Below are 13005 nucleotides of genomic sequence, written 5' to 3'. Positions count from 1 at the left end.
AAAAAACCGCATCAAAATCCGTTGCGTAATTTTAAAGATCTAAGCATACATAGGGACAGACAGCGGTAAGCGACTTTGTTTTATACTATGTAATGATAATAAGTACCTGTACTTCGTAATTAATTAAGACCGCATTTAATTTAGAATATTGATATGACAAGAATTAATGTTTTTATATTTTAAAAGCAAAGTCGCGTCAAATTTGTAATCTTCATAACTGATACTGTTATGTATCACATTTGTCCATTTGACATTTGAGTTTTGACCGGCGCCATTTTGAATTTTACGACGCTCAATCGGCGATTCGTCCAACTTTGATTCAGTCGGGTTTTTTCATTCGAAGGAGTTGTTTGTTTTTTTCTGTGTTTATTTTAAATTTGTATTAAATAGTGTTTGTGTTTGTTTACACGTAAGTAATAAAATTTGATTTTTAAGTATATATTGGAATAACATTATCGGAATATAAGTTAAATTTGTAATTAAAAACATATGTATAAATTCTATCGCGTTAGTCTTTTCTTAGAACATAATATAAATGAGGTATAGACGGTTTGATATTTAAATTAACGATTTTTAATTGTTGAATAGTTAATTGAGGTATATTAAACGTATAAATATTTAAAATATTGTAATAGTTTGTACAAATATTAGTATTTAATTGTCATTATTTTATATCTTTAATTTAAACCTAACCTTCTGTTTAAAGATGAACTAGCTAACTACCTCCAATATTTAGAAATAGATAAATTCACTATCTATCTATTATATATATTTCGAACAGATTTAGATAAAAAATATACCACTGGAATTTCTTCTCCAAAGAAATTTTTGCTTTAATGTTATATGAGCGCTCGTGAAAACGTAATTTCAACTGTTTTAAAACTATTAGTTCATATTTACAAGTATATACAATGTACATACATATATTATGTATTTACTAGCTATACGTTCGGGTATAATAAACATAAAAAAACACATTTTGAATAGCTCAGTTTATTGATGAGAGCCGTATTAAAATCCGTTGTGTAGTTCAAATGATCTAAGCGTACAGTTGTTTTATACTAAGTAGATATATACGTTTTATGAAATATTTTGTAATATACAAGACTATTTATATAAGTTGAATTCATTAGTATTAGAGCCGAGATGGCCCAGTGGTTAGAACGCGTGTATCTTAACCGATGATTTCGGGTTCAAACCAAGGCAGGCACCACTGAATTTTCATGTGCTTAATTTGTGTTTATAATTCATCTCGTGCTCAGCGGTGAAGGAAAACATCGTGAGGAAACCTGCATGTGTCTAATTTCAACGAGATTCTGCCACATGTGTATTCCGCCAACCCGCATTGGAGCAGCGTGGTAGAATATGCTCCAAAACCTTCTCCTCAAAGGCCCAGCAGTGGGAAAATTTACAGGCCGCTAATGCTAAAAAAAAAATTAGTAAAACTATTAAAGCTTATATAAAAAAAAAACATTGATAAATAAGGCGTACTCAATACAAGATTATATTAACGATAAAAAGCGTGGCCTTAGTATTTATTGACTTCTAGGCAGGATATAAAAAAAAAATTGTCGTTTACTTATATACTCTGTAATTTAAATGGTGGTAAAGAGTAACTACTGAGTTTCTCGTCGATTCTCAGTAGAATCTACTTTCCGAACCGAAGGTAGCTTTAGAGACGACCTCCGTGGTCGAGAAGTGTGCACACCAGTTTTCATGGGTACGCCACTCCGAGGTCCCGGGTTCGATTCCCGGCCGAGTCGATGTAGAAAAAGTTCATTAGTTTTCTATGTTGTCTCTGGTCTGGGTGTTTGTACCGTCGTTACTTCTGATCTTCCATAACACAAGTGCTTTAGCTACTTACATTGGGATCAGAGTAATGTGTGTGATGTTGTCCAATATTTCATTTATTTATACATATAATTCAACCCTGTAGCATTACGATTCAAATGTGCTTTTATGAGTTTACTTGAATAAAAATTCGACGTTCACAACGGTTTTCGCAAAACCATTATGAATAAAACAGATTATCTAAGCTCTCGACCAATGTATAGTATAAAACAAATTCGCTTACCGCTTTAGTAGATAGATTGATTCAAGAGGGAGGTTTATATGTATAATACATGTACAATATAGTAGAGAAACACTGGTAACTTTAGAGTTTTATGAAGTGATGCCGTAATTAAATCAACTCAACTAGTAATTCATATGATTTAACTTAATTATTACAATAAAATTTAATGCATTCCAGTTAAACAAAGTATATTAAAAGAGTAACCACTGAATTTCATGCCGGTTCGTCTCGGTAGAATCTAGATTCCGAACCGGTGGTAGCTTCACGTAATACCTGCAATAAGACGATTCAAAAGTGCTCGTAAAAGCCTACTTGAATAAAGTATATTTTGATTTTATGTAAGTTTTAAAATCAAGCATGTTATTGAAGGTTTTTTTTTATTAAAATACGTGTCATTTTTATCTAAATAGTAATCTTTAGCGAGGTTGTTTTGTCTTGTATGTGTAGGGTTGCCATTATAAAGATAAATATTACTTCCTGTTATGTGTGAACAAATGATATCACCAAGGAATGCGCTGTCGGCCATTTTCTATCTCAAAGTCAATCTCGGACCTTTAAACTTTACTTGCTTTAGTGGGCTACCTGAGTCACCACAAACTAACCAGTAACTCACCACATAGCCATTAGATCTGCAAGAAATATTAACCATTCCATGCAACCCAGGCAAGCACCACTGAATTTTCATGTGCTTAATTTGTGTTTATAATTCATCTCGTACTCGGCGAAGGAAAACATCGTGAGGAAACCTGCATGGGTCTAATTTCAACGAAATTGTGCCACATGTGTATCCACCAACCGGCATTGGAGCAGCGTGGTGGAATGCTCGAAATCTTCTCCTCAAAAAGGAGAGGAGGCCTTAGCCCAGTAGTGGGAAATTTACAGGCTATTAATGTATGTAAATCATCGCCAATACACCACCAACATTGGGAACTGAGATGTTATGTCCCTTGTGCCTACACTAAGTATTATTAGCGGGAATATATGGCGTGTGAGTGGTACCAACCCAGACGGGCTTGCACAAAACCCCCACCAAGTGATGGTTTTAGCTTGTAATTTAGAAAGACATAATTAAAAACCCTTGTAGTTTGAAGTCTCCTTTTAAATAATTCTTGTATTTGAAAGTATACATAGACTTTCTATCCGGTTCTTCTCGATATAATTTAAGTTATTTGAGCTCATTTATAAACCAGTTATCGTATCACTGAATACGGAGTTTAATTTTTGGGGACATCAAAATAAAAAGATTCGTGATAAAAACTATGATACGCTTATAATTCGATCAGGGTTTATAAATAATAACATAGTATAAACTGGATAGATAAGTATTAGCGGGTCGATAACTTACGGCCAAAATACGTAAAAATTTGTAAAAAGTAATGCCGGCTGCTTAGCTGATACTTAGCTTAGATTTTTGTTCAGCTTGATACCAAATTAAATTCAATCTAAATCAAAATATACTTTATTCAAGTAGGCTTTTACGAGCACTTTTGACATACTATATTAAGCGAAGCTACCACCGGTTCGGAATGTAGATTCTACCGAGAAAAACCGGCAACAAACTCAGTACTTACCCTTTTTAACATCTAAAATACAGTCATGTTAGTTAAATACTATTATATATGTATGTTATGTCTCCTGCCTGGAAGTCGACAAGCATTAACTCCACGCTTTTTATCATCTATATAATCTCGTATCGAATAATATGCCTACTTTACCGATGTATTTTTAACAAATGATTTGAATCTATGAAACGGCAAAGTTAAAAACGTCTGCAGAAATTTATTATAGAAGCGGATACCTTGCCCCGATATTGATTTATCGACTTTGCGGAGTCGGAAACTTGGCGTTATAAGCTCATCCTTACGTCTGCACGTACAATGATTATCACTGATTCTATCAAAGTGATCAATGTTACTGTGAATATACATACACGTTTAAATCGTTTCAGTGGTTTGGCCTTGAAAGAGCAACAGACAGACAGTTTTGGTTACACGTTGATATAAATAATTATTGATTGCGTTATGTATTTTAAGAAGTATTTCACCCTTTAACTATGTTAAGAGATAAGGTGACCTCGTAGAACACACCAATTATCATCATATCAATTTATTTAAAACTAGCGACCGCCCCCCTGTCTCAATATACTACAGAATATCTTTATATACAACGTTCATAGCTACGACATCACATTAGATTTCTATAAAATTATCAGTTTTCTCCGTTCCAGTTTTTGAGTAGAAGGCTATCCCTCTTTGATCCTCTGTGATTAATCTAGTGGTTGACTTCATAAGCTATCTACAACAATACTTCCTCGTATTGTATCGTGTCGTTAAATCATAACCTTAGTTAGTTAATGGTTTTAGTTTTAATATTATTAATTAATAATTTTAGATATACTATCTTATTGTAGAATTAAACAAATACCATAGAAATTAGAGCAAATGGGCAATTTAGAGCCGAGATGGCCCAGTGGTTAGAACGCGTGCATCTTAACCGATGATTTCGGGTTCAAACCTAGACAAGCACCACTGAATATTCAGCGCTTAATTTGTATAATAATTCATCTCGTGCTCGGTGAAGGAAAACATCGCGAGGAAACCTGCATGTGTCTAATTTCAACGAAATTCTGCCAAATGTCTATTCCATCGACCCGCATTGGAGCAGCGTGGTGGAATATGCTCCGAACCTTCTCTTAAAAAGATGAGGAGGCCTACGCCCAGCCGTTGGAAATTTACAGGCTGTTAATGGGTCATTTACAAGTGACATTTTTTAGTTTTATATTTCAACAGAGTATAAAACCAAGTCGCTTCCCGCTCTGTATGCTTGGATCTTTTAAACTACGCAACGGATTTTAATGCGGTTTTCGTCAATAAACAGAGCAATTCAAGAGGAAAGTTTATATGTATAATACATGCATACTATATTAGAGAGAAGCCTAGAATTTCAACTTTCCCAGTCGGAAAATAATAAGTGATTTTCTTCAATCTAAAAATTGTATATATATCCTTATTGTACCCCTTTTTTATTTAAGTCTCCCCTCTTTTTAGACTACCTTATATGTTAAAACCTTTCCTTACTATATTATGAATACTTTGAATTATCTCGATGTTGAATAACGATATTTGATTCAAAAGAAAATCGTTATTGAATACTCGGTGGTACTCATCAGATATTCTACCGCCAAACCAGTATCCATTGTATTCCGGCTTAAAGCGTGAGTCAGTGTAACTATGGTTAGGCGGACGAGCCAATCGGCCACCTGATGGTAAATGGTCACCACCGCCCATAGTCTTAGACGCTGTAAAAGATAATGCCCATTCCTTACATACACCAATGCGTCACCGACCCTGGGAACTAAGATGGTCTTCCCTTCAAACCGGAACACGGCACAGCATATTAGATGGTGCCGTTACCACTAAAACGTGTAAAATTCACAACAATCTCTCGCGTTATTATTTTATGACGTTTGAATGAGATCTCTTGAACTCTAAAACTATGATAAGAATGACCTCTTATGAGATATGAGTGAATAAAATGTGTACCAATAATTATATAATACTAAATATAAATTCAAATCAAATTTAATAGAGTAAACTTCGCAATAAAGCGTTTTTGAAGCGTCAATATTGGACAACATCACATACATCACTCTGATCCCAATGTATGTAGCTAAAGCACTTGTGTTATGGAAGATCAGAAGTAACGACGGTACAAACACCCAGACCCGAGACAACATAGAAAACTAATGTACTTTTTCTACATTGACTCGGAGTGGCGTACCCATGAAAACCGGTGTACACACTACTCGACCACGGAGGTCGTCTTAAACACTACCACCGTTTCGGATATGTAAGGAATGGTTAATATTTCTCACGGCGCCTTTGTCTATGGGCGGTGGTGACTTACCATCAGGTGGCCCATATGCTCGTCCGCCAACCGATGCCATAAAAAAAACAAGTTCAAAATAGTTTATTCAAGAAATTTCAAACAGATAATAGTTCTACAATTGTGCGTGTGTGAACATATTCGTTTGTATTGTGTTTGTAATAAACATATACGAAGCCAGGAAATATTTCTTGCTATAGAAAAACCTTGATAACGAGTGATTCATATACTTAGGAAGGAAAAAATAGTCTAACAATGATAATTGTACGTGTTTAAATAGTATTTGTTCCGCGTGATGACCTAATCTTCGTTTTTATTGAGGCATTGGCTGTCTTTGGTCTTATAGCTGGACTAGCCGTGCCCGCGACTTCGTGCGCGTTTGAACTTAACTTAAAAAAGTTATCGTTGTAGTCCAAGATACTCCTTATTACAAGGTACAAACACAAACTTGTTACTCCTGTTACTCGACTGCACAGAGTCAATAACTCTTTTGTGGGTCAATGTATACGCTTCTACAACAGGATCCCAGAAAGCGTCCAAAATGCTTCAGTTGCCAAATTTAAAAAAAAATTTAAGGAACGCCTGTGTGCGAAAGGTTACTATACAATTAGTGAGTTTATGATTGATGACCTTGGGAATAAAACGATCGCCTCCTTGCTGTTTCTAATCATATTTAATGTACGTATTTAATTAGTTTGACAAAAAAAAGATCCGCTGAGTTTCTTTCGCCGGTTCTTCTCAGGTCAGGGTGTTGGTAATGCTTCTATATTGAGTAAAGGAATTTGAGTTTGAGTTTGAGCTATCTGCCAGTGAAAGTCCCATCAATATCCGTCCGGCCGTTCTAGAGACAGTACAAACGGAAAAAAAATTATTTAGTAAATAGCGGTTGTTTTAACATTACAAACATATGCTCCAGATTTATTGTCTTATGGCTAAATATGGTTAGATAGTAAGGCCACATACACGAGGTCCTGGGTTCAAACTCTTGAGGCATAAAGCTTTTCCCTTACGTGACGTATGTATAAGATCTTAATTACAAAACAAATTATTGTAAGCATGTTAGTTTAAGATATCAACGAAAAATCTATTTAAAGTTATTATTATTATTTAATATTCGATTTATTAATGATTTTTTTTTTTATTTATTCCTATTTACTAATTCTCTTAATTTTTTATTGAATTTATTTTGTTGTATGTTATTAACGCGATCAATTATAAAACTGAACTTGTTGATTATAAAATTTATTGTTTAATTAAACGTAGTTAATCTCTAGTATTTTAGTATTATAAAATTATTTTAGTAAAAAAATATACCTGTGTATCGTAGAGCACGCTTTATATTAATATGTCTTTGTGTACGAGTATAACACGTGCAAGTGTAGTGATAAATAAATAAATAATTGTGCTTATAAGCCGCGGAAAAAACTTCTCAATAAGGAGATTTATTTTTTATTTTGTTTTTAAGGATTAGTTAAAATGCTTATCACTTATCACTTGTGTTAGGAGTGGGTACGACTATAGCCCAAGGAGTCGGGAACGATCCTGAGACTTACATCGCTCGGTGGCCCGTAAACCAGTCCGCTGTAGACGCTTTAAACAGACTGTTTTTGAACAGAAACAAATGAGTTTCATTGAAAGACAAGATTTTGTTTTTTAAATTAAATTCCTTGTATCTAAAACGTAACAAAAAAAATATAAGTTTAATAATAATAACAGCCTCTTTCTCAGATCTCTTAATAAGTTACAATAAATTTAAACTTAAAAAAAAACCGAATTAACTTAATATCTGTTCGTAGAAGATGATACTCTAGATCTGTTCGCCAGTCGGCAAAGGCCTCTTTTTCCAATCATCCCTTTCTTTGCGTGTTTTTTTTTTTACGTTAACAGCCTGTAAATTTCCCACTGCTGGGCTAAGGCCTCCTCTCCCTTTGAGGAGAAGGTTTGCAGCATATTCCACCACGCTGCTACAATGCGGATTGATGGAATACACATGTGGCAGAATTTCGTTGAAATTAGACACACGCAAGATCCTTACGATGTTTACCTTCACCGCCGAGCACGAGATGAATTATAAACACAAATTATGCACATGAAAATTCAGTGGTGTTTGCCTGGGTTTGAACGCGAAATCATCGGTTAAGATGCACGCGTTCTAACCACTGGGCCATCTCGGCGGAGAGGGTACCGCTGGTTTTTTAGTGGCTATTCCGGTGTTCCGGGGCCAGGGCACCGGCGAGTCTCACATAACCCCCCCCCCCCCCCCACTTCCATCAGCGGGGGAAGCGCTTAACGCGTTTTTCCAGCGAGAAACAAAAAAACGGTACTAAGACATTCTTAACATTAATGCCTCACTCTGCTTACGTGTCTAGACAATAAACACTAGTATTCATTAAGATCAATAATTATTTGTTACAGAATGAAGTTACTTATTCTCTGGGCGGTCATTGCCCTCACAGCATCCGCACACGCCCGGTCCACGGCGAAACAGCAGCAGGTGACGCCCCACATCACGTCTTTATCTGATAAGGTACTGTAGATCCTACGATTTCGTTTTTATTAAATAACTTCAACCCGCGTATTTTGGTTAAAGTATTCAAAGAGTTTCTTGCCGGTTCTTCTCGGTAGAATCTACATTCCGAAGCGGTGATTGATGTCAATTTTATTTAATCTGTCCTGTATATAAATTTATTGTTAGATAATATGTATATATATTAAGATAGTTGGGCGGCCGAGCAAATGGACCACCTGATGGTAAGCGGTCACCACCGCCCATAGACAAGAGCGCTGTGGGAAATAATAACCATTCCTTACATCACCATTGCGCCTTCAACCTTGAGAACTAAGATGTTATGTCCTTGCCTGTAGTCACACTGGCTTATTCGTCCTTCAAACCGCAGTAGAATATCTGATGAGCGAGTGGTACCTACCCAGGCTCGCCCTACAAATAGGGAATGCAGTCCCGGAATCCCGGATCCCAAAATCCCTTAAGTTTAAAGACTTGAGTTTAAATAAAAATGATAACCGATGATTTTTTTGTCGTTTTTAATACAAATTTTCAATCCCGGGGCTATCCCGAAATCCCGGGTATGTCTTTTTCAATCCCGTAATCCCGGGATTGAAAATAGGGGCCGGAATTGCATTCCCTCCCTAAAAAACCCTACCACAATGTCTAAATATTGTAAGGAATAGTTCAGACACACTAAGCTATATAAGGCGCCATGTCCCTATGGTAAACAAGTCGCTCTTTATAGGATAATGGTCGGCACCCACTTATGTAATTAGCGTTCAATGCTGAATCAATCATGTTCTTATGTTTCGCATATTACTCGAGTTATATACTTTAGTAATAACAAAATCAAAATATACTTTATTCGAGTAGGCTTTTACAAGCACTTTTGTATGGTCATTTAACAGACTATATTAAGTGAAGCTACCACCGGTTCGGATGTATTTATTTATTTATTTATTTATTTATTTATTTATTAAAGAACCACCAACAAAATTACATGTGGATATTTTACATAAAATTTATCTATCCTTAGGTTGCCATTATACATGTAATTTCACTTAAAGGTAGTTACAGCATGCCTAAAAAATAAAACTATACGTAAACATATAAAGCTAAAATTAAAACTCAAACTAGGACTACCAGTATTTAAGTAGCTAATTAATAAAAATAGGGTAACTTAAAAAAGAAAAACAAAGAAAAGCCGAAAAGTCAATAATGTGAAACAACCACGAAACTCTTAAAGAAAAAAAAAATACAGTTACGACATAACACAGCATAAGTTAAGTTACGATCGATGAACAATGCTATTGTAAATCTTTGACTTAAATTCCGTTAAACTGTCGCAAAACAAATCGATGGACCCATCCCTTTTACAAATTTCCCCATACTGCCTGCACATCCTAGGTATTAGGGAATGGTACCCAGTGGTAGATTATACCGAGAAGAATCGGCGAGAAATTCAGTAGTTACTCTTTTTCAACATCCAAAAATACAGTCATGTTAGTTAAATACAATTATATATGTATGTTATGTCTCCTGCCTGGAAGTCAACAAGCGTTAACTCCAAGCTTTTTTATCATCTATATAATCTTGTATCGAATAATATGCCTTCTTTACCGATTAATTTTTAACAAATGATTTGATTTATGAAACGGCAAACAAGTATCTTTAATGTATATATCATATTATTTATGATTATTATTTTATACATAAAAAAATATAAGTGTCTGTTTGTGTTTGTTATACACGGTACATATATCAAATAACATTTTTTGTCTGTTTGTTTGTTTTTTGACGGGATTTTTAATGGCAGAGCTGTTTGCCAGTCATAGTCATAGATCATAATTCTGAAGAACAGAATCATTATACATAATAAAAAATTAAATACATACATATAATATCTATTGATTCTTTAGTGTTGTGTTTTTGTGCGAGTTTCTTCTCGATTCTCCTCGCTGGAGGCTGCTTTCCGAAACGGTGGTATTATATTGATATCGACGATTTAAAAACGCTTCATTGTGAAGTTTACTTGACTAAATTTGATTTGATTTGAATTATATAATATTCATTAAAAATCAAATTAGCCTAATTTCATTTAAACGAAGAACTAAATTAATTATCAGCTATGACGTAATAGCTACTTTTATTTTAGAATTATATATAAAATAGCAATAAAGTCACGCTGCAATGTCCAAATACTGTCCAGCCTGATAGATTTTTAATTCGGTTATCCGAAGATTTCGGTTCTGTCACGGAGCTCCATTACATTACTACTGTGTACGTTAAGATCGCACCAAGACGACCGAAAAGGGCTTAAACGCAGGACTAACGGCTTTACGAGCTTCCCGACTTACGGAAGGAATCACTGCTAATTTCCAAACCTCATAAAGCTACTTGTAATACCTCGGCTGAAAAACGCCATAACTTTTTGACTCTTGGAAACCAGTTCTTGAAATATGCCACCTCGTATGCTAAGTGAGACAAGAAAGTTCCAAAGATACTGTTTTCAATATTTTTTCATTTCAGGATGCGAGACTGAAGGCGAGGACTCATCCAGCGTTCGCCAGCGCGGGTCAGCGAGCTGGACTCGAGCTGTGGAGGATAGAGGTATACATGACCAAATTTTTTGAAGTTCGTTTGTTTTTATTATTATTATCTATTGCAGTCATGAGCAAGGTGCATGTATCGCGAACCCATTAGATTTTCTACCAAAAAGTTACCAAGGTACCAAACCCAACGCTGCTAAAGAAGCTTTAACCTCAACAGCCTAAAGGTACCCATAGCTTGAGGAGTAGATTTGCCATAACCTAACACGCTGCTCCAATGCGGGTTAGGTTATTATAATCCTATTGAATTCGTGTGTTTGCCATTAAACTACAAAATAAATAAATAAAAATAAATTTATTAACACAGTCACAAAACATCCAGTGGCCTGCACTAGGCAAGCCTGTCTTGCGGATACCAACTACGGGTTACAATTTCGTACGTTTAAGCTCGGACGATCAAAGCCGTCTCAAGCTATGCTGGGGCCCTTGGGCGTCCATGAATTTGGGGCCCTTTTGGTAGATATTTACTACTATGTACAAATAATTTGCTAATGTCAACTGTTTTTCAGAACTTCGATCCGGTCGCTGTTCCTCAAAAGGATGTTGGAAAATTCTATAAAGGCGATTCTTACATCGTTTTAAAGGTAAACATGTTTCCTAATGGTAAGTATTTATAACTTTGGTATTTTTTTACATACAGCCTATTCCAATGGAAGTAGGAAAAAAGATAAACAAGCCGTTGATTTACGTATTTCATGCGATTCGTTAATAACTCAGCTATATTGTGCACTACTAAGAGTTTATGATTTATATATCTTTATTTATAATACAACACTGTTACACTTAACTACTTATATCCACTTTAATTTTACTTCCAAAATTCCGATAAAAGTTTCGTCGAAGTTCGAAACGCCATTTTTTCGCAAATCCACAGTGAATATCACAGATTAATCGAGCTCTCGACCAATGATATCGCGTCGATTTGCTGTCAAATGTTGTTTATTTGGCTTTTCTCTTATGGTTGGAATAGTGTATATGTGTATGTATATGTATGTCAGTAATGTCGTCCAGCTGAACGGTCTTTTTCGCGTTTGTCGCCACAATCAGATCTTTACATGTGGATACCTCAAAAATAATGTCCCATACGTCTTCTCTAACGTCGCAGTGACTTTTCCACTCTTCAAATCGAACCATTTTTCTTAGAATCGTAACAGCCGCAAACAAACAACATTAATAATGGTCAATATTGCCCCTAGACATTGGAACTGTGAGAAATATTATCCATCCCTTACCATTTTCGTTGCACCACCAAAGTTGGGAACTGAGGTTAACATCTCCAAGATCCATGCGACCTGGCTCACACAAACTGTACCTCATCAATACTAAATATTGATGTTTGCCGGTAGAATATGTGAGGTATCCAGGCTTACACAAAGTCCTACCCCTTTCTTTATTAAATAAAAAAAAACCGCCCCTTATAAAATTTTAGACTCGTGTACGATGGGCTCCGTATGTCTGTTGTATGAGAACCCCCCTTAAATATTAATTTCATTCAGTTTTTTTACTATATGTTATTATAGCAACAAAAATACATTAGCTGCGTTAATTTCAACTAACTATAACGGTTCTTGAGATACAGCCTGCGACAGACAGATGGATGTACAGCAAAGCGAAACTCTAAATGATATCTGGCAAATCTTTTCAGACCACATCTGATAAACGCAACAATCTCTCCTGGGACATTCACTACTGGATCGGCAGCGAAACGAGTCAGGACGAAGCCGGTGCAGCCGCTATACTAACCGTTGGCTTAGACGATAAATTCGACGGCAAAGCGGTTCAGCACAGAGAAAGCATGGGTTACGAAAGCGCACAGTTCTTGGGATACTTTCCTGGTGGGGGTGAGTCAAACGTGACCTCGGACCTGTGGTAACACTTTAGAGTCAAATTTAGAAATTATTGAGTTTTCTATAAAGTTATTTTGAGTCCAA

At 35.6% G+C, this 13005-nt stretch overlaps 1 protein-coding gene across 1 annotated transcript in view; it reads left to right on the top strand.

The window, feature by feature from the left end:
• The first annotated feature begins 272 nt into the window (after positions 1-272).
• The window catches only part of LOC125075274 (actin depolymerising venom protein gelsolin 1-like), a 31050-nt gene continuing 18317 nt past the window's right edge, over positions 273-13005 (top strand). The window contains exons 1-5 of the mRNA XM_047686988.1: positions 273-409; positions 8375-8486; positions 10995-11075; positions 11584-11658; positions 12720-12915. Of these exons, the coding sequence (XP_047542944.1) occupies positions 8376-8486; positions 10995-11075; positions 11584-11658; positions 12720-12915 (463 nt within the window). The 5' untranslated portion in view covers positions 273-409; position 8375. The remainder of the gene's footprint in view (positions 410-8374; positions 8487-10994; positions 11076-11583; positions 11659-12719; positions 12916-13005) is intronic.

The sequence above is a fragment of the Vanessa atalanta genome, chromosome 30 (assembly GCF_905147765.1).
Source record: "Vanessa atalanta chromosome 30, ilVanAtal1.2, whole genome shotgun sequence".
Classification (NCBI taxonomy): Eukaryota; Metazoa; Arthropoda; class Insecta; order Lepidoptera; family Nymphalidae; genus Vanessa; species Vanessa atalanta.
Note: the sequence above shows the minus strand (reverse complement) of the source record. Positions and strands in the feature narration are given on the sequence as shown.